Genomic DNA, 23,901 nt, shown 5'->3' with positions numbered 1-23,901 from the left:
CACACAAATGAATGCACACAAAGAATAGGGAAAGCTGAATAATGTCTGTACTCTAGTTAAAAGTATTGTACCAATATCAATTTCTTACTCTTGATACTGTATTACATTTATATAAGATGGTGCTATTGGAGAAGGCTGGGGAAAGGGTACATGGGACTCTGTGTACTATTTCTGCAACTTCCTGTGAGTCTATAATTGTTTAAACAACAACAACAAAACCACAGAAAAAAATTATCATGAGGAAATGTGCAAGGGAAGAAAAAGAGGACAAAGAAAATTACCAATTATAAGATATTATATATAACTTACTATAAAATAAAGAATGTTGAAATATGTAGGATTAAAGAGAAAAAATCCACCAAAAAGCGAGGGAATATACAAGTGGTAGGACAATGAAATATATACCGTTGTTTTCACTATTTTTCAAAGTTGTTGTAATGTGCCTGAAGAATTTATATTATGTGAACATAGAAAAATAAAAATAGAGGGAAAACAAAAAATCAAAATAACTGGGAAGACAGGAAAGGGCTGGACATTGCAGCCAAATGTGGAAAGGGGCTTTAGTCTAGGGAGGTGGTCTGTCAGTATTCAGAGAAATCTGTTTTCCTCAGAATATACTACATTCCTTCTCCTGTACCACAGAAACTATAACACTCTTAAAGATTAACCTGCAGAAATTGGTAATTATCTTACCAATTTCTTTTTGTCCCAATTTTGGTACCATTATGAGAATTCAAACATGAGAAAAGGACTGTCGTTTCTCTTATATTTTACTATTTTCACACAGGTGAACTCAGAACTTTCGTTCATCCATCATTTTCCTTCTCTGTTTATAATTCAGGTTGGATATGAACTAATCGTTATACAAGGATGAAAGTGTTATATCTCGTATGGGTATCATGAACTACTGAACACTATTTGCAAGTTAGAAATTTCTTATCAATCTCAATTCTAGGCTATCAACATACTATAATATTTTATATGAGAAAATATTCTCGAGGTATACTGCCTGGAAATGGGTAATTCCCTATACCACAAATAAACCCAGATACACATACTGTCTAGCTACTTAATTTCTGATGCACTCCAAATGAGGCTGGCCACTGGTCTGAGTATGTAACAGGTTCATTTCTCGCCAGATCTTTGCTTAGACTGAAGCTCCTTCTCTGCTTAGGCCGTGTAGAAGGTCTATTAACTTCAAGGGGTCCATCTTTAGTCCATCTTATTAAAGCCTTCCATAAAAATCTTATTTTTAGTTCACAGGATCAATTTTCTGAACCACATATAGTTAGCACTTGATTATATTCAATTTAAAATATCATGCCACAACTTTTTATTCTTCCTTGATTTCAAATTCAGCTACATAAACAGGAAAGTTTCATGGATAACACTAGACTCTAAGAAATAGAAGAATAAATCAATAAATTTTTAGTAAAGATTACAATGCTAAAGTAAAAAGGTAGTCACTAAATAATTAAATGTGACATAATTTCACCATGATAATTAGGATTTCATATTTCCAAAGATGCTTGAAAAGTGTAGTTCATCTGTAGTTTTCTTAAATTTATAATCTTCCTATTTTAAGCACCAAAAATTCTTTAAATATTGAGTACTTATGAATAAATATTCTTTAGTAGGCCTCTATATTCATCTTATCTATGTCTTTGTACCTCAATCTTAGGTTTAATATAATTAAAAGAAAAGTATGCCTTTATCTTTGCAACATCTGACTAAACTGTATCAAATTGGAGAAAAAATGAAAAATTTAGAAGTTCAAAGGCTAAATCATTTTAAAAAAGGAAGATTGTTCTTCAGTTGTGGTACTTTTGTAAGTGCTGTGTTTAGAGGTCCTGGGTTATATGGTCTTGATCACATCAGTGAAGTCACTAGAACCCTTTTTATTTAAGTATATGAAGTATTTAAAAAAGAATAAAGGCAAACAAAACCACAAAATAATTCATGTTAGTAACTTCATACACAGATCCTAAAGAGACTTGCAAGGCTGACTTCTACTTTATGTTACTTATACATTTTTGGGTTTTTATTGAGAATAAAAATGATACATTAAGCATACATTTGCTTAATCAGTGCTTTAAGTCAGAAAGTACTTAAATACTGAGAGACATTATTTTTTTTACATAAAAGTTTCTCAATTTATAAGACATTTTTTATTGACAGATAAGGCACAGAAAAATGCAAGTGACATCTGCTAAGCTTTACTTATGAAAACGTAAAGAAATCCTATGGGATAACATCACTCAATTTTTCCTGGAGTACCTCTGATGGAGACTTCCTAAAAAAAATCTGGAAATAATTAGAAACTATTATAGTACCTTAAAAAGTTTACTTGAAAACTAAATCTGCTCTTCATCAAAGAACACAATACACTCAGAATAATGTAATGGAAAAATTAGGTGCACATATAGACTAATGAAAAGCACCTCAACCACATCTGATTGTAAAACTTAAAAAAAAAAAAAAAGTTGATAGAGGACAATAGCAGACCTGTGAGATACTGAAGAACTCGAGGAAACTATTCACTGATTAAGCACTGATTTTTCAAAGCACTACATATTAACTATTTTACTCCAGTTCATTTTACTCCCAATTTTTTAAAAAGATATTACTAAGTGCACTTTAAATACAAATTGAAAGGAAAGAAGAATAGTTAATTCTTTATGTCCTAAGATCTACAGGAAAAAGACAAATATCCATATATGGTAAAAAATGTTTTGTGTATCTATGGAACAATTAATGTAATATAATGATAATGCTAATAGCATCTTAAAACTTAAAATGTGTTTTCCACAGAGACCTAAAATTCCACTGGGGGGTAGACTGGATGGCATGTCCCTTAGAGTTTAAAAGACTGTCCATATGAACTGAATTATCCTTGACAAGTACCTTCAGACACTTGTAATATGATCTCATGTAAATTTAGACCATATTTTGCACACAAACCACTGGCAATAGTAAGTTTATTCAGGAGCTCAGATAAAAAGGAAAGAGAAGCTGATATCCTTAATAATATGTAGTAGTTAACATGAAATTTCCGAAATCAAAAGCATAAAAATAAAAGCATCTAATGAAAGAAAAACTAATGCTGCGAGAAATGTTGCATTTTCCTTTCCATTTTCAGCCTTTAGCTACCTTTTTATCCAAATAAAATGTTATCCTTTCATATTCTATCCAAATTTAGGGGGAAAAAAGCATATTCTAAGCAAATAAATAAACCAGGAAATTTCATTTGCATTGAAAACTTATTTTAACCAATAATTAAATCACAGTGTGGATAATATCTTAGCTGTATTTCCCACTGTGGGAAAAACATATACATGCAGTTCATCAAGATAGTAACTCATTCAGATTTTCAGCTCTTTTATGAGTCCTAGTAACTGCTCATCATCATAACATTGAGCTATCAATACCTGCAAAGGGCTGACTGTAAAACAAAAGAAAACTCAAAACTCTGCAGCTTTAAAGATTCCTCAGGATTTCCTGTGCCTTGGCACAAAGATAGCTTACAGAACTATGCTAATTCTACAGGGATCCAACTCCACTGTCAAAAGGATATGTTAGGCCTGTAGAAGAGAACTCGGCACTGGCAGTGCCGCTGCACCAAGCAACATCCGCAGCGTCAGCAACTGTATTATTACTCTTTGTCAGAAGCCTGCTGCTGCTGTGTGGCCTGGCTAATGGGTTACAGTATAAATCATCATGAAGTTGAGTAGTAGAGAAAATAGCAGATTATTTTAAGAAACTTTGACATGTCCATTTTGTGTGTGTCCTCAAAGACCAAGGTTTTATACATCTGTTGAACAATGAATGATCTTCAAAAGATGCTGTATAAGCTAATTGTAAACTAGAATAGTAAACTCCTCCCACCTGAATTGCATGGAAGGAGGATTACTCATTTGTTTATTTTTTAAAAACATTTTTGTGGAAAGCAGTTTCAGTTTAATAGAAAATAAAACAACTGGAGCTTTTTTCAGTAAACAAGTACATTTTTAAGTCACTTAAATGAGGTATATTTAATCAATTAACCACTTAAATATTTAAAGCACACTGAATTATTTTAAACATTCAACGTAAAGATCAAATTGAGAGACATGTTTATAATATTGCTTTGCTGAAACACTGAAAGTGCACTGCATAGAGAGCTTAAATTTCTCACTCTTCCTTTCAATCAATATCTGAGGCAAAGTTTCATCTCTAGGGCCCTTAATGGCAGGAATTCCTGGAGCCAGCAAATGAGTAATGTTAAACCTATGATTAGATGATGAGGCCATCAAAGACACTAGACCCTAATGCTACATTCTTCTTTATTTCTCTGAACTGCAGTGAAACCAAGAGCTAAGGAAGAAGAAATTTTACACTGTATTTTCCCCATAAAACCATGTTTTTTTAAATGCGCATTGTCAAGAACCTACAAGGTCCAGACAGATCTCACAGAATGTCTCTTGAACTCAGGACTCTGGCATTAGGTAACAATTTTCAAATGCCCTGCAGATGTACTCTTGCCAGGGATGCTGTTTTCTTTAACTTCTTCCTTATTAATATTCTTTCTGGATGAAAAGGGGAAAATGGACCTAATGATGTCCCTATGAATATATTCTTGAAGAAAGTAAACCTGGAGACTGAAAATTACTAGGTAAGTTTTTGGTTCTTTTGTTTTTGCTGATGCTTTAAAGGATCAATTGAAGCCATATTGTTGTTTATTTGGAAGTTAGTTGTGGTTTTAGCCAGACCTCAGGTCAGTAACTAGAAACAGTATAGATGTATTTTCCTTGCTACTGAGGAAATTAGAGATAATGTAATAACTACTTATTACAAACACACATAAGGTCTTTTTATTCTCATATTACAAAATATTTAATACTTATGTGAAAATCGGGATCACTAGGAGACTTGGGAGAGCTGGCAAGAAGAAAGACCATTAGGTCCCTATTTTAGTTATCAGAAAAATGTTACGTATAATTTTCTCATAATTGCTTAAAAAAAACACCCAACAATTATAATTCTATTTTTAATTCTGATTATTAAAGATAAATAGTATAAGTAGATTGTTAGAATTTACATTTAAATATACAAATTACATTAAAAAAGGGAAAGCAGCAAGGTATCGTATCAAAAGCCCCTCACTAATAAGCTATATTTTATACTTTGGCTACTGCAACAAAAAAACCTCTAGTTTTCATTATCTACAACAGTGAAAAAGAAACCATGTAATTAACAATGAACATCAAAATTATAAATAATACTGTATCATTTTTAAAGGATGGGGTGTAAAGATGGATATCAAAAAATCTATAACAAATTATATATACATATATTTGCAGAGATTAAAAAACAGGGAACAACAGAAGGCTAGGTAGGTGGGAAATAATAAGACAGCTAAAGGGAGGGAAGGGAAACGGAGACTAAATCAATATTTGCATGGTAAGATCATCTACATAAATATACATCTCTATGTAATTTATTTCCTTCATCTATGAAATAATAGAAATTTTTAAAATATATAAACATATACATATATATTCACATACATTCTTTTGTGACATAAAACAATCCTCATGTAGTTTAATGTAATCAAGTGATTGAGATTTCGTACCTGAGAACAAAGCAGCATAACAAGCTCAACCACAGATGTGCTGGACTTCATACAAACAAGGCCTACAAGAAAGAAAGGTTAAAACAAAATGAAATTACAATGGTAGAAATCATCATTCTAAGTTAATTCATTATATAGGTTTAACTTATAAAATCTTTCTTTAAAATAAAATTCCTAAAATGAAATGAATGGAAACATTCATTAACATATTTTTATAGCAGTAATTTCAAAATATTCAGATATTCAAGAAGATGTGAAAAATACTGAAGAAATTGACCTCAGGCTTGGGTTATTTATTTGGTCAAGGCATTTCTTATATTTAAACAAGGTGGGGTAGCTATCAAAACTGATAAGCTAGTTAGAACTCTTTTTATTCCAATGACATTTGCTATGTGATTGTCTCCTGGAGCGCAGAACAGTAATCATTGAAGACCTGCCTAAATTTTCTTCCAAAAAACAAAACTAAAATAATTTACAAACAGGTAATTACCCACAGCTTGTCAACTGTTAAATGAATTTTAAAATATTGAAAAATGAATTTCACATACAATTAACATATTATGCAATACTTGTAAAATATTCCATTGTTCTACTTCCAAAGTCTCTGAATAGACATCAGAAGAAAAAAGAATTAAGTGTATTAATACATATGTAATAATGGCTACTACGCATTGATCACTTATTATGTGCTGGGTATTGTGTTAATGTACAAGAACTCATTTAATTCTCATTTATATTCTGTGACGTACTATTATTATTACAATTCTACAGGTAAGAAAATATTCTTCTTAAAAACAGTTTAAATGTTGATTATTCATCAAGACTTTTTTCAATTAAAAAGATGACTTCTGTATAACATAATAAGAAGGCAGATCATGATTGTTAGTATTTTTAAAGTGCCAACATACAGAGAAAGATGTAACCAAGGATTAATAACAATCTCTGGTAGGAGGAGAGTATATTCATCATGATGTCTGCTAATTTAAAATATATTTTTTAAAGTTTTTAACTAACTGTTTTTTAAATTAAATTAATAGACTAATTTTTTTCTTTTTATATGAAGACAAATATAATCAGTAAAAGCACTGTATAGTAAGAAATGCCATGATCTTACATTAGTTGTTGCTAAATGGCAAACTAAAGCGAAACCAGTTATTTTTTTCTTCTTAAGGTGATTTCAATAAAGAGTCTCAAATGTCTTCCAGACACTAGCATGTATATTTATTGTAGGTAGTGGATAAATACCCTTTTGTGCCCATTCTGCTAACAACTCTATCCTTAACTACAGACCTACAGAACAAGTTGTAAAAAGGCACTAGGATTCCATTTTATCAGATCTTTGGGCAGACAGTTAACTAATGAAATAAGAGGCAGATGTGAAAAGCTCAGTTAAGAGACAATTGTTGCAACTGATCAGCAATTCTCATGCTCAGGAGCTAGAGAGTCAGAAAGATTAATGGGACATTTATCACCTGTTGGCTACTCAACCACTTGTAATTCTGACAAAGAAAAACTAAGTAAAAGGCCAAAGGACTATGTATAGCAAAAGGATCATAAATAAAATTTGTACTCCATATCAATTTAGATTTTAGACTGTAAGGCTGTATAAAGAATGATTAGACTACAAGGCTATATGATGAATGATTATATAAAGAATTTTTCACCACATATTCTGTGTACTAGAGTTTTGAAATACATAACTTGTACAAATTAGGGAAAACATGCAATTACATTCATTTCTCACAGACTAATTTTAAATGAACTTCTAAAAAACTGCTGTATAACAAGAATATTCATGCTTTTTCCAAACACATACTATCATTCCATTATAAGAAAAACATAAACAAATGCTCCATCAATGCTTTGTTCAAAGGAAATGAGAACAAAATGACAGGATAGCAAAACTGCAGTTTGCAAACAGCACTAGGTACTTTGAAAAAGGCCATTGTGATTTCAACTCAATAGACCCTTGCACCTTTACTAATGTGATGTAATTAGAATGAACAGAATGATAATGGATACTACTCAAAATAACAATACGAAACAAAACAAAAAAGCAAAACCTAAATTTGACAATGAGAACACAAGCAGAGGCAATTTTGGAAGACTTAACACCCTTCAAAAATTATATAATCATTTTGGTTGGCACTATTTCTAAGTGTTAACAAAAGTATTACTAAAACAAATAGATTTTTTATTAGAGATATAAGAGATACTGAAGATATCTAGAGATATTGAGACATTTAATAGAGCTACTGAAAATACAAGCATTGTCTGATGACACTATCCTTGCACATTCTCTAAATAAAAAAGCACCTATATTTGAAAATTTAAGGTGCAAGTAATAAACGTCGTTTGGTATAACTTTAACCATAAGCTCAAGAAAGCCAAGTTTATCTAGCGATGCTATAAATACTCAGGCTATACATGCATAAGGCAAATATTTAAAATTGTATGTCTCAAACAGGTTGAGTGTTTTTCCTTTTTGCATCTGGCAAGAAATTCATAATCAAACCAACTCATTTGATATCTCCTCATAAGGGTAAAGGATAGTGTTAGCACTCAGGAGATCAATAAGACATTATCTACACCTTCCCAAGGGCTCCATCTTTTAATTCCAATCTAAGATTATCTAACATTTACATAGAGCTTTGGCTGTGCTGGTCTTCGTTGCTGCGCGCGGGCTTTCTCTAGTTGCGGTGAGCAGGGGCTACTCTTCATTGCAGTGTGCGGGCTTCTCATTGCGGTGGCTTCTCTTGTTGCGGAGCACGGGCTCTAGGCATGTGGGCTTTAGTAGTTGCGGCTTGCGGGCTTCTGTAGTTGTGGCATGAGGGCTCGGTAGTTGTGGCTCATGGGCTCTAGAGCGCAGGCTCAGCAGTTGTGGCACATGGGCTTTGTTACTCTGCGGCACGTGGGATCTTCCCGGACCAGGGCTCGGACCTGTATCCCCTGCACTGGCAGGCAGATTCTTAACCACTGTGCCACCAGGGAAGACCTACATAGAGCTTTATCATTTACAAATCACTTTTTTTTTTTTTTTTTTTTGCCATACGCGGGCCTCTCACCACTGTGGCCTCTCCCGTTGCGGAGCACAGGCTCCAGACGCGCAGGCTCAGTGGCCATGGCTCATGGGCCCAGCCGCTCCACGGCATGTGGGATCTTCCCGGACCGGGGCACGAACCCATGTCCCCTGCATCGGCAGGCGGACTCTCAACCACTGCGCCACCAGGGAAGCCCACAAATCACTTTTATATATGCTGTCTCATTGGATTCTCTTAACAACTCTTTGAACTAGTTATTTTCACCTCATGTGAGAGAGAAAAAAATGAAGGGATTCAGTGACTAGCCCAAGATGTTTCATACAGTAAGTGGTGGAACTGGGACCTGAATTCAAGTCATTTAACTTGAACGGCCATTTCGTGTTTGCTGCAGCACTACTTAAATAACTTGACACTAACAGGATGGCAGCATGTGACGATGAGAAAGGTCATAATGGTTAATTCCAACTTGGGTGATTTTGACAGTTTTCTTGGAGAAGGTAGCATATGTTGGTCAGACGTGGGGACCAAAAGCTTAAGCAGAAAGTACAGAGGGAGCAGGGGACGAAAAAACCCTGAAAAGACCTTTGTAGCTTGGGCAACTGGTTGACTAGAATATAGGGTGTGTGTGAAAGTGGGACTGGAGTGCTACTGTAATATTCAAAGATAGATAAAGATGGAAAGAAAGAAAATTACACGTTTTTGAAAGTTAAGAGGAAGAATATAGAGTAAGTTATACAATGGGACAAATGACACTAGGATCAGTTATGGCATCCCTATTCCATGATGACTTTTTTTTTTTGCGGTAGGTGGGCCTCTCACTGTTGTGGCCTCTCCCGTTGCGAAGCACAGGCTCCGGACGCGCAGGTCCAGCAGCCATGGCCCACGGGCCCAGCCGCCCCACGGCACGTGGGACCCTCCCGGACCGGGGCACGAACCCATATCCCCCGCATCGGCAGGCGGACTCTCAACCACTGCGCCACCAGAGAAGCCCCCATGATGACTTTTTTTACCTTTTCAATTAAGAAGTATCCCCTACAGAAGCTATACAAATGTGCCCCTCCAGCAAAAATCTAGCTAGAAGTGTTGGCCAATTAACAGAACACTTTCACCAGGAAATATATATTCACCAGAATAAATATTCTGACTAGAAATACTAGTCCAATACTGTGGACCATACTACCTTACCAGTATAAACTGAACCCATGGAGTGTAGATAGTCAACATGTGAGAGGAAGAAGCTTGAATATATAGGAGGTGCTCCAGTGGTGAGGAAACTGTCTAGTACAAGCTTTTGAATATACCATGAACTACGCTGAAACGTTGTTCAACGTTGTCTGACTGGCCAAGATACAAGTATTATGATAAGCTGAATTAGGTAGACAAATTTGAGGTGGTCCAGATCCAGGCAGCAAACACATACTGGGTACAGATGAGTAAACCGCCATCCAAATAAATCACTGGCAGTTTTTTGGGGTTTACACTTACTAAGGGTAAAAAAGTCAGTTTCTACTTTCAGAACTACAGTCCTTTGCCAATAAAACAAACCAACCAACAACAATAAAACCTCAGCAAATCCCACTAAATTGTAAAATGAACGTTAAGTTAAAAGTTTGACCTTTGGGATAAAACTATCTTTCTTTAATAAAAGAAATACTGAAAGGTATTGTGATGCTGTTTTAATACACAGCCGCCAGAAACATTTGATTCAATGTGTGGGTCTGGCTTCATGCATCTGTAGAATTAGAAGATCAAATTAAGACACTTAAAAATAGTGTAGAAAAACTCCATCTCTAGCAGGATGCCCCTTATGGTGGGAGGTGAAGCGTATGAAGCGTTACAGTTACAAGCGAGGAATCATACTTACAGGTGGGATGCATCTTCTAAGGAACATCAAGTTTTCTTTCAGCAAAGGGCCCTCTTCCAAAAGAGGAGAGCATACCCATCTATGACTAGGGCAGTGCTGAGTATATTCTCAATAAACTTTAATTAAATGAATTAAAAACCATCACTAACTGAGGAAGTATATAGTTGATATATATTTATACAAATAAATATGTTGATGAAGAAAAAAGATTTTAAGGAAAAATAAGAGTATTTTTTTAAGAACAAGAGCGTAATTCATTCAAAAAGCATTTTCTTTTATTTATTTATTTTTTTAACATCTATATTGGAGTATAATTGCTTTACAATGGTGTGTTAGTTTCTGCTTTACAACAAAGTGAATCAGTTATACATTTACATATGTTCCCGTATCTCTTCCCTCTTGTGTCTCCCTCCCTCCCACCCTCCCTATCCCACCCCTTGAGGTGGTCACAAACCATCTAGCTGATCTCCCTGTGCCATGCGGCTACTTCCCACTAGCTATCCACCCTACGTTTGGTAGTGTATATATGTCCATGCCACTCTCTCACTTCGTCACAGCTTACCCTTCCCCCTCCCCATATCCTCAAGTCCATTCTCTAGTAGGTCTGTGTCTTTATTCCCGTCCTACCCCTAGGCTCTTCATGACATTTTTTTTTCTTAGATTCCATATATATGTGTTAGCATACGGTATTTGTTTTTCTCTTTCTGACTTACTTCACTCTGTATGACAGACTCCAGGTCCATCCACCTCACTACAAATAACTCAATTTCATTTCTTTTTATGGCTGAGTAATAAAAAGCATTTATTGAACTTGTGTCTTATGTGCCAGATACCATGCCAGGTGCTAAGTTTAAAAAGAAGTGAGGAAAGTGGGAGTTTATATAAACAAATAATCCTGACACAGAATCCTAGGAAGGGCACAGAGAGTACAGACTGTTAGACACACAGAAAGGGTAGTGAGCAGCTCTGCTGAGGAGAATTTATAGGGAGTATGACAATCTAAGTTGGATGATGCTAACCCTATCTAGGCAAAAAAAGGAAAAAAGGAAAGTCATCCGAGGTGACAGAGAAACATCAGAGGTATAAAGAAGCATGACATTGCTAGTAAAATGGAATTGGGATGCTACACTGTGGAGTGCAGAGGATGGAAGGAGGTGAAATGAAGATGGAGGAAGAGAGGAAAGAGAGCCATCTATGGCATCCTATTCCTACTGGCAACAGGAAGCCACTGAAGGATTTTAAGCAGGGGCAGACAGAATTCGATCTATTTTGAGAAGATCGCTTTCTGTCAGTGGAATAGGAACTGTCTAGTCAAGATGATGAAAACCTGAGCTGAAGGCGGCAGCAATGCAAGCAGAGACAGTTTGAAAGACATTTTGGAGAAGACAATAAAATACTCTGGATAACTGAATATGACATTAAAGGACAGGGTAAAGGAGCAAAGTGTGAATGATAAAACCTTTAAGTGAGAAAGGAACATAAATGAAGGAGCAGGTTTGCAGAAAGAAAGTGAGTTTCATCCCAGACAAAATTAAGAATATAGGCAAAAAATAATAATTTTGATATTTAAGGTTATTTGTTTTTTAGGTATGGATGCTATAACCCTGACAAACATGATATAAATAAATCACACAGATCACATGGCACTGGAAAAAACTGTGGAGTTAGTATGAGTCCCACTAGCAAACTACCGGTAGTAATCTTACCAGTACAGTTTTGTTTTTTTTAACATCTTTATTGGAGTATAATTGCTTTACAATGGTGTGTTGGTTTCTGCTTTATAACAAAAAAATATGGAACACTTCACGAATTTGCATATCATCCTTGCACAGGGGCCATGCTAATCTTCTCTGTATGGTTCCAATTTTAGTATATGTGCTGCCGAAGCAAGCACCAGTACAGTTTTAAGATCTAGTTTTTCTATTTCTCCTCACAATAAAATATGCTAATTTAATTTCCATCAATAGACATGACTATTCTGATAATTTGAATTTTAAATATCAAGTATGCCCAGGACAATTTAGTTTTTAAATAACTTTCTAAGGATTTTAACTTTTTTAAATTCCAAAATTAGTACACATTAATGGCACTGAAATAGTTGAAATAGCTTCATTTTAATAATAAATGTTGAATAAGAACTACAGACCTTGAAAGAAAGTTTGCATGCTCATTACCCTTCACTTGCTTTAGTTTCAGTGGTGTGCAGGTGGCAGTTTTTTTGAAATTCTCTGCTCTGTATAGCTTTCACATTGTGTTATGCGGCATTCTGAGATACAGTGTATAACTATAAAGTGTATATCTCTTGTGACTTCTGCAATGCTTACACATCTTTATCCACATAATATCAATTTCCTATGTTTTTTACCTTTCTTTTACTTTTTAACCTGAAACATGAAATTTATTTTTCTGTTTCATCACTGTGATATTCTCCTGACAGTAAAAAATTACTTTCAGGGCTTCCCTGGTGGTGCAGTGGTTGAGAGTCTGCCTGCCGATGCAGGGGGACACGGGTTCGTGCCCCGGTCCGGGAGGATCCCACATGCCGCGGAGCAGCTGGGACTGTGAGCCATGGCTGCTGGGCCTGCGGGTCTGGAGCCTGTGCTCCACGACAGGAGAGGCCACAGCAGTGAGAGGCCCACGTACCGCAAAAAAAAAAAATTACTTTCAGTGTTACCATTTAAGTCATCTAAACTTATTAAGGTCAAAAACGTAACAATTAGCAAACTGTGGCTTTCTAACTTAAAACTGAAAAACCAAAACCAAACCAAAAAACCAATATTAAATAAACATCCTTTGAAATAATAATGGTTTGAATTTTCACTGTTACTGCTACAACTAATATTAATGTGACTAGGTAGTATTACTATTGTTTTTATTTTTAACATCTTTATTGGAGTATAATTGCTTTACAATGGTGTGTTAGTTTCTGCTTTATAACAGAGTGAATCAGTTATACACAAGTCCCTGTATCTCTTCCCTCTTGCATCTCCCTCCCTCCCACCCTCCCTATCCTAACCCCTCTAGGTGGTCACAAAGCACCGAGCTGATCTCCCTGTGATATGCGGCTGCTTCCCACTAGCTCTCTATTTTACGTTTGGTAGTGTATATATATGTCCATGCCACTCTCTCACTTTGTCCCTGCTTACCCTTCCCCATCCCCGTGTCCTCAAGTCCATTCTCTAGTAGGTCTACATCTTTATTCCCGTCTTGCTCCTAGGTTCTTCTGACCTTTTTTTTTTTTTTTTTTTTTTTAGTATGTGTTAGCATACGGTATTTGTTTTTCTCTTTCTGACTTATTTCACTCTGTGTAACAGTAGTATTACATACTATTTTGATTGGACATTTTAAGATTTGCCTATATGTTTCAGAGAATTTGATTTAAAACTGCACTACAAATGAAAACAACTGTAATGTTATCTTCAAGAAACTAAAATAACATTAAGCTCATTTACTAAAAAAAAGCTTTTTAAAATGTAATTAAACCATTACAGCTTATTTTTGTATTTAGATTAAAATTTTTAATTGAAAAATTTAAAAAAAACACCTTCAAAATACTGCAGAAACAGTGAGAGTTCATTCATTCATTGATTTACTTTAGTTCACTTAAAAACTAGGTTATCACAAAATTATGGCAGTCTTACTGTCTTCAGAATAGGAATAAAACTGAAATCTCTGGATGTATCATATACATTAGGGGTCAGCATACATTTTTGTAAAGGCTCAGATAAAATACATAGGCTTTGGGGATGGGGGCCAGGGGACAATAATAAATTTCTGTCACAACTACTCCACTCTTGCCATTGTAGGGCAAAAGCAGCCAGAGACAACACATAATCAAATGAGCTTGGCCGTCTTCCAATAAAACTATTTCCTCATCCATAGGGGTGTGTGTATGTGTGTGTGTGTGTGTGTGTGTGTGTGTGTGTGTGTGAATGTGAGAGAGGGAGAGAACACATACATGGGCACACATACTCGTACATATATCCTACAGATTTTTAAGACTTCAGGGGAAATTATTTTAGATGTATGCCTATGATACTTTATAATTCCAAAATCCAAAAAGCTCTGAAAAAAGCTTTCTCGTAAGATTGTCATAACGTCAATCATCAGCAAAATTCCACCTAAATAATATGATGCTATTTACAAACTTTATTCTTTATTCTACTTAGCATGACTATCCCTATGTATTACTGGAGATATATTAATGTGTTTAAGTAACGAGCTACCTCAGACCCCCATGAAGATGCTATGAAATACACATATAAGCACCTATTACTTTTCTTAAATCCCCAAATATCTGAATTACGAAACACATCGAGCTCTAAGGTTTTTTTTTTTTTAAATATGGGCTGGTTATTATTTTTTATATAAATTTATTTATTTTATTTTTTGGCTGCATTGGGTCTTCATTGCTGTGCGCAGGCTTTTCTCTAGTTGCGGCAAGCGGGCTCTTCGTTGCAGTGCGCGGGCTTCTCATTGCGGTGGCTTCTCTTGCTGTGGAGCAAGGGCTCTAGGCGCGCGGGCTTCAGTAGTTGAGGCACGTGGGCTCAGTAGTTGTGGCTCGCGGGCTCTAAAGAACAGGCTTAATAGTTGTGGTGCACGGGCTTAGTTGCTCCACGGCATGTGGGATCTTCCCGGACCAGGGCTCGAACTCGTGTCCCCTGCATTGGCAGGCGGATTCTTAACCACTGTGCCACCAGGGAAGTCCCAAGCTCTAAGGTTTTGAATATGGATTTTAGGCATTTATTAAAATAAATGTGACTTTGCTTTTTAAGATTCAGAAATTAGTGGTAATCTCTTACATGAAATATTTTGAAAGATTAACAAAGATATTAACACTAATATATTAACTGCAACCTCAAAGTAATTTGATATTGTGCCTTTTCCCATGGAAATTCCATATGTTCAAACTAAAAATCTACTTCCATATGAGAATGGTTGGCTAAGTGCTTTTAAATTGTAAATCTAGAATGTTCAGATTGCTCAGAAACAAGATTAACTGTAACTGTAGTTACATAATACCATCATTTTGATTCATTTATTGAAATAAACTCTAAATTTTTGTTTGCTTGTTTGTTTTTGGCCATTGTGTTGATATAGCCTAGGAATCTTATTGGCTGTGGAGATTTTTTCTTTTTTATAGTTTTGCTTCTGCTAAGAATTTTTGCATAGTGGTAGAACTTAAGTTCCTAACACTCTTTTATAGATTATTCCTCCACAGAATGATAGATTACAATAAACAACTGAAGTTACAGTGATAGTTCCTGCATAGACATTTGCTCATGCTCTGACTGTGAATGAGCTGAGCTGAAGAGAATATTCTCCTGGCATTATTATCAACACCTGTAAAATGTGAAACTGTTGTAAATTTACTCTTTTTTAAATTATGCTTTAGAAACCATGTTTGTGCTAGCCCATCAAAAATGTCATATCAAGGAAAATGTTCTGGCAAATTCTTGGTATTCAATATCACTTTTTTTGGTCTCCATGTGACTTTCACTTCTCTTTGCACATTCCATGGAAATACCATTTTACATTTACACATACTAAACAATAGATTATAATTTCACAATCACTTGGGACTGATTACGTTTTGGGCTGGCTGTCTCTTGAGGTATTTTCATTTAAATAATTTATTTTAGGGACTATAAGTAAGCCACTGCTGTGTCACAGATATGACACTGTCTTTGATCTCAAGGAGTGAAAGCCCAGTTATAAAAATAAGGCACATAAATAAACATATGAAGGTGTCCAGGGAGAGTATTATACTGAAGAAATTATAATAAGGCACTATGCCTCTAAATAACTTAAAACTATTGTTGAGGTTTTTATTAAAAACTTTTATCCACAGTATTAGACTCAAGTTTCCACTACAAAAGTGATTAACCTGAGTGTCTTGCCCTTTCCTTAACTTCCTGATTTAATCACAACAGCAATGAATAAGGATGAAATAAAGGAAATAAGAGACATTTTCACTATCATAAATCATCTGGATCCCTCAATTCTCTTTGGGTTAAATTTAATTATAGAATGAATTGCTATTCCTATATCACTCCTCTGCATCAACTTTCTTCTATTCTCCCTGTGCTGCTTCAAATTCCAAAAGTCTCTATTAAATTCTAAAACTACTAAACTATGTCTGGTTCAAATTTTGACATTACCCAAGAAGGACTCTGATCCTGAATTATTATTAAGAATACTATATATGTCTTAAACATGTATTTCATTTCAAGAAATATTAATAATCAAAAAAAGCAAGATAGTTATACAATTAAATCACATAGAGTTGAATAAAATGGCTATACTAATGCCTACTTATTAAAAATAAAATAATTTATATTCCATAAGATATGGGATCCTCCTTTTAGACATAGTATGTATAAATGAATGATCTGTGTAATTATAGTTCCAAACTACTGAAATTCTGACTTTCATTTATTTACATTCTCAAATAAGTACATTTAATAATTTTAGGTTCTCAAACGTAACTAAATTTAAATTTAAAATTGCTTTTTAGTAATACACACCTTTAAGTTATTTTTGTATTCAGAAAAACACTGGCTCTTTTTCTTTTAAATACTTATATAATGCACAACGGAAATACTATGCATCACTTAATACATTCATAAAGTCAAAGATAAAAACTAAGAAAATAATTAGTAAAAGGAAATTATTTGATAAATATTGTGATTAAGGCAAAAAAGGGAAAAAAAGGCTACAGGTTAAAGTAAGCTCAAGTAGAGGTCAGTCAGCTGAACCTCACTTATTTTCAAGAGTACATTAACTTTATCCAATAAAGTTGCTAACAGCTTATTGTTATTTAAGCCTATAAACTTAAATAAAGTTTAAGCTTTATTAAGGCTTAAGTTGTTGAAGCACTCAGAGAAAACAAGCTAGACTGTCAGAGAACTCCTTATCTGTGCTCAAAGCAATAAATTCTCCAGTTTGACCCAAGCTGAATTTTCTTTACTGAATCCTCCATTTAAAACAAAATATTGGGCTTCCCTGGTGGCGCAGTGGTTGAGGGTCCGCCTGCCGATGCAGGGGACGGGGTTTCGTGCCCCGGTCAGGGAAGATCCCACATGCCGCGGAGCGGCTGGGCCCGTGAGCCATGGCTGCTGAGCCTGCGCGTCGGGAGCCTGTGCTCCGCAACGGGAGAGGCCACAGCAGTGAGAGGCCTGCATACCGCAAAAAAAAAAAAAAAAAAAAAAATTTAAATAGGGATGAATAAGCAGTCCAGTTTTATTCACTCTTAAGAATGAAATAAAACGTTTTTGGAACTTGAACGAACTCAGAAATTCCTTCATTTTAACAACATTTAAGATACTTCCAAAAGTCACAGAAATTATTGTAAGTATATACTCCATCTAAGCAGTAGTTTATTGTGATTATTTGCCAAGGATTATATAAGCAAAAAAGTATAGATCACTAAATTAATAAGATTATTTTGCCTATACCAGAAAACTCTATATCCAACTCACACCCATCCACAATTCAGAGTCAAATTATATGGTTATGTACGTACCAGAATACCATTTGATAACGATACTGTAGAGAAGTTAGTATGTGATTTGCTTTGCAATTAAAAAAAATAACACTTCAGCATAAAATATTAGACCCACTTATTAAAGTAAATGGTGCTTTTATTTCTTCTAATTCTTTTTGCAATAACAGATCTACTACAAATAACACTTATTTTTTGTTTTAACATCTTTATTGGAGTATAATTGCTTTACAATGGTGTGTTAGTTTCTGCTTTATAACAAAGTGAATCAGCTATACGTATACATATATCCCCATATCTCCTCCCTCTTGCGTCTCCCTCCCACCCTCCCTATCCCACCCCTCGAGGTGGTCACAAAGCTCATCTCCCTGTGCTATGTATGCAGCAGCTTCCCACTAGCTATCTATTTCACGTTTGGTAGTGTATATATGTCCACGCCACTCTCTCACTTCGTCCCAGCTTACCCTTTCCACTCCCTGTGTCCTCAAGTCCATTCTCTACATCTGCGTCTTTATTCCTGTCCTGCCCCTAGGTTCTTCAGAAACATTTTCTTTTTTTTTTTTTTTAGATTCCATATATATGTGTTAGCATACGGTACTTGTTTTTCTCTTTCTGACTTACTTCACTCTGTATGACAGACTCAAGGTCTATCCACCTCACTACAAATAACTTAATTTTGTTTCTTTTTATGGCTGAGTAGTATTCCATTGTATATATGTGCCACATCTTCTTTATGCATTCATCTGTCGATGGACACTTAGGTTGCTTCCATGTCCTGGCTATTGTAAATAGAGATGCAATGAACATTGTGGTACATGACTCTTTTTGAATTATGGTTTTCTCAGGGTATATGCCCAGGAGAGGGATTGCTGGATCATATGGTAGTTCTATTTGTAGTTTTTTAAGGAACCTCCATACTGTTCTCCATAGTGGCTGTATCAATTTACATTCCCACCAGCAGTGCAAGAGGGTTCCCTTTTCTCCATACCCTCTCCAGCATTTATTGTTTCTAGATTGTTTGATGATGGCCATTCTGACCGGTATGAGGCGATACCTCATTGTAGTTTTGATTTGCATTTCTCTAATGATTAGTGATGTTGAGCATCCTTTCATGTGTTTGTTGGCAACCTGTATATCTTCTTTGGAGAAATGTCTATTTAGGTCTTCTGCCCATTTTTGGACTGGGTTGTTTGTTTTTTTGATATTGAGCTGCATGAGCTGCTTGTAAATTTTGGAGATTAATCCTTTGTCAGTTGCTTCATTTGCAAATATTTTCTCCCATTCTGAGGGTTGTCTTTTGGTCTTGTTTATGGTTTCCTTTGCTGTGCAAAAGCTTTGAAGTTTCATTAGGTCCCATTTGTTTATTTTTGTTTTTATTTCCATTTCTCTAGGAGGAGGGTCAAAAAGGATCTTGCTGTGATTTATGTCATAGAGTGTTCAGCCTATGTTTTCCTCTAAGAGTTTTAGAGCGTCTGGCCTTACATTTAGGTCTTTAATCCATTTTGAGTTTATTTTTGTGTATGGTGTCGGGGAGTGTTCTAATTTCATTCTTTTACATGTAGCTGTACAGTTTTTCCAGCAAACAGTCATTTTTTGAAACAGTATGAACTGGGACATCTACAAAGTGGAATCAAATATATGGTAATAAAAAATGTCTGACAAAAAGTAAGAAGTTAGTCATTCCCAAGAATTAAAGACATTTAATGATTCAGTTCTAAAAGCAGCACTGTATACTTACTGTACACAAGGCACAGATATGAAACAGATGTGTTCCATGTGCTAGAGAATCCTGCATTCTAATGGAGGCCACAACAGATAAACTGATCAGTATAATGTGAAGAAAAGAAGTGTTATCTCAGAACTATTACAAGATATTGACTTCGTAAACAAGATAAATTATGTAATTAAAGTAATTCTTATTGTGATTATAGGAAAATGGTGAAATTAATAACAAAAGGAAACATGTGACCTAAAATAATGAACAGTTATTAATTTCTTGGGAAAAACTGACTTAGAGATCACTCCAAGATCAGCAATCACGAATGATATTTCAACTTGTAAAACAGAATCTGTTTAATTTGATATAAAAAACTACCTCTGTTGACAGAATATAAAACTGTAAGATTTCTCTATATATCAAAACAAATACATTAATAGAAAGCACAGCTAACATGAGAATATTTTCGAGTTTAAATGTTGCAAAGTACAGCTATTGAAATAATCTGTATAATCTTTTAAAGTAACTAGTTTCAAAGTTAAAATAATATCCTTAATAAGAAAGATTATCTTTGGTTGGGTTTAGTATAACTAGAAAAATCCTACTGAGTAGAGAGAACAACATTTTTGAGATAGTAACATGTATATCATGAGTCACAGGTCGTATTTCCAGAGGGAGAAGGAGGAGAAGATAATCCTTTAGCAGTTAAAACTGGAATCGCAAGTCCAAATTGTATCTTTCATGGATTCTATTATGTACAGTAGAGTTTATTTTATATGCAATCCAGTAAATTCTGTTACTGGATATGAAGCAAAAATAAATTGAAAGCACTGATTCTACATGGAGGGGCAATGTAGATACAAAAGAAAGTAGTGGAGACAAAGAAGTTACCTGGGAAAATAAACGTTAAAGGAGACATAGGGGGAAAAGCTTAGACCTCTGGTGAAAGTCCACAAAGGTAACCATTTTATGAACTGGCTTAAGAATAGCTAAAATAGAAAAATATTATTACTTGATCAGAATCTCACCATGTATAAAAAATTACACAATCTTGGTTTGCATTATTATACAGTAGAAAAATTAAAGATGGAATCATTATCCCACTGCCCTTTGCAATAATGGGACAAGAAATAATAAGTTTATATTAGTACTACAATTTCTGAGGGACATAATGAAATAGAGTCTATTTGTAGGAAAAATATCAGGATGGTACAAGGTGGGTTCTAGGAAATAGTTACATGAAACCAAAGATGCTCACTTGGCAAATGCGAAGATTTCTGGGGAAAGAGTTACTGCAGGAAGGGCTTATTTCTCTTGTGATCTGGGGTCCACCTAAATTGTAGCAACTCTACCTAATTAAAGGGCATCTGTAATGTGGAAAACTGTGTTTTGATACCTGAGAAGGACAGACTGGAGACTGATGGTCAAGGGTGACATGCCCTGGGCCTGACCTCAATCCTTGAAACTAGAGACAAGGAACAACATATCTGGACAGCAGAGATCATGGATCAGGAAAAAGTCTGCCTGTGTATATTCTCTATACTTGTGGTGGTGTTTAAAGTACAATGCAGGTATTTTTAAATATCTGAATTTTAGTAACAAATTGGTTGGTTCTCACACTTCGTTCTCAAATATTAGGGCTTATCCTGAGCTCTCAGAACTAGGCAATTTTATTAGCATTACAGAATTCTTTAATCTCCATCAAGTTTTTAATTAACTCAAAGAAGATCTAAACTGAAAATCTGAAGACATGGTTTCAGAATATAAACTAAATAGCTGTGTAAACTTAAGCTAAGACATTTGCCTTTCTTGACACTAAAAACCTTCGCTGGTAAACAACAGATTAATGATTTTGAAACTTTTTTTTTTTAAACTACAATCTAAAGCAATACATTTTACATCCAGATCTACTATATATAATTGAAACAAATGTTTCACGGAATATCACTTCCTCTCACTGTGTGCAGATACTCTGATCTCTGCTATGCTATGTCATGGCATGCCATTAAAAATATTGTCAGGGCATGCTTTACTGATTATGCCATATCATCAATGGATCACAAGCTGCAGTCTGAATATCACTAAAGCTCGCCTGCCTCCTGTATTTACATGGCCTGAAAGCTAAGGATAGTTTTTACATTTTGAAATGGTTGGGAAAAAAAAAGAAAGAAGAATATTTCATGACACTTGAAACATAAAATATTCAAATGTTGAATATTCAATATTCAAATTTCATAGCCAAGCTCATTCCTTTACATATTGTCTGCAGCTACTTCCTCACTAAAATGGTGGAGTTGAGAAGTTATGACAGAAACTGTATGACTGCAAAGCCTAAAGTATTTGCTTTTGGGCTCCATATGGAAAAAGTATGCTGATTCCTACACTAAAGGACACCTGTATTTCTTTCTGGCTTGAATATCCATGATTCTTTCTAAGTACTTCCTTTATGTCTTACTGGGCTAAATTGGGACTAACGGAGTAGTTGCATGATGGTGAGAAAAATGATACGGAAAAGTGTGGGTTCTTGGTAAGTTATACAGGCATCAGATTTCTATTTCATTCTGTACTTGAAAACAAGAATAAGAAGTAGTAATCCAACAGGCAGTATGTTGTGGTAGTACACAGATTAAAATCATTTACAGCATCTGCCCTGTGAGTTCATAGGGCTTTAAGTATTGTAGCCTTTAAGTATTTCCTTTTTATAGTGGTCCCAATAAAGGATGGTAGTTGTTTCACAGGGATTACTTTTGAACATAAAATGGACGATTATGTTGCACCGCTTTGCTATGTACACGTCAAATTCGCAATGATAAAACAGGCACTAAGGGGAGAAAAAAAAAGCCAGTGGCTTCTCCTCACTTTTATATACTTTATCTGAGTTGAAATTGTCTTTCAACTGTCTTTTTAAAATCTTTTTTTTTGTTCGCATTAGACCTTTATTGAAACACTAGATTTATTCAATAAAATCTTATTTGCTCTTTCTGCCTCCAGACTCTCCTATTTAAACCTTGCTGTATACAACTGACAGATGGTATCTTAATCATATTTTGATTTTCTCTCTCCCTTTTCAAAATTCTTCTGTAGATGACTAGGATCCAGTTTCTTTTTCTCTAGAATATATGTATTTGGCAAAGTCAGGGTCTCTGCCTTTCCACAGTCTTCAACAGTGGTCATGAACAGATATGCATTCTTCTGGCCCTGGTATCTTCACTTCCCTTACATACCTGGTTTCCCTGCCAGGCTTAAACCTGACTAACATGCACCCAAATTGTGTTTCTGTGTATTCTGTACTGTTATTTTACAAAATTTTGTTTTAGGAATATAGTTGGGAACAAAGCAATATAAGGATAAATATCAGCTTTCTGGGATATAAACAAAACTTGGGAGTATTGTACTGAAATATATTATTTCATGGTCAATATTAAAGATTAGTTACTATAACCATCACTCGTGAAGTCCTCAGACAACGTTGGAATAAGGTAACCAAGGGATTTTTGCTTTTTGCTTGTTTCAAATTAAATAAATTAAGCCCCTCTCTTTTATCATTCAGACCAATTACTGGAATCTACTTGACTACAGAAAACAATTTCATTTGTTCTGCCATCCACTTATCCATCCACAAGTGTGTTTTGCGTACACAGTTAATGCTAGGTACTCTGGCAGGTCCAGTTAATGCTAGGTACTCTGGCAGGTCCTAGAGCCCCTGTGGAGTGCATGCTTTCCATGAATCTATTAAAACAGAAGGAAAAAATAATAATATTCTCAAGTTTTTAAAGTATGTAATTTAATATTATAAAATTAAAAGAATAGTTATAACATATTTCATAATCTAAAACAATTAGAATTCAGCTTAAAAAAAGGTGGATTTGCTTTAGAGCAACTTAAGGACACAGAGGCCCATCAGCTACTAAATGAACTCAGTATAAACACGTAAACTAATTACATATTATAACGATATAATGTCCATAAGAATATAAAATGGCTGGAAAATATAACCACTGTAAGTACTCAGCAGTCTATTTTCTCTTTAAAATTTTCCAATTTAGTTTTTCTTTCCCAATTGTTTATTTCTTGAATGTGCATAAGCATCTGAGAGGGTGAAATAATAAACGCCTATAGTGACTTCAAGCTTAGTTTCTGGAAGGTCCCATGTAGTTTAGCATA

At 34.9% G+C, this 23,901-nt stretch overlaps 1 protein-coding gene across 4 annotated transcripts in view; it reads right to left on the bottom strand.

The window, feature by feature from the left end:
* The window catches only part of NBEA (neurobeachin), a 613,622-nt gene that overhangs the window by 338,773 nt on the left and 250,948 nt on the right, over positions 1-23,901 (bottom strand). For all 4 annotated transcript variants that reach the window (XM_081214387.1, XM_081214388.1, XM_081214389.1 and 1 more), the window contains one exon: positions 5,612-5,673. In XM_081214387.1, coding sequence (XP_081070513.1) covers positions 5,612-5,673 — 62 coding nt within the window. The remainder of the gene's footprint in view (positions 1-5,611; positions 5,674-23,901) is intronic.

This window comes from Mesoplodon bidens (assembly GCF_964165515.1).
Source record: "Mesoplodon bidens genome assembly, chromosome: 17".
Lineage (NCBI taxonomy): Eukaryota > Metazoa > Chordata > Mammalia > Artiodactyla > Ziphiidae > Mesoplodon > Mesoplodon bidens.
Note: the sequence above shows the minus strand (reverse complement) of the source record. Positions and strands in the feature narration are given on the sequence as shown.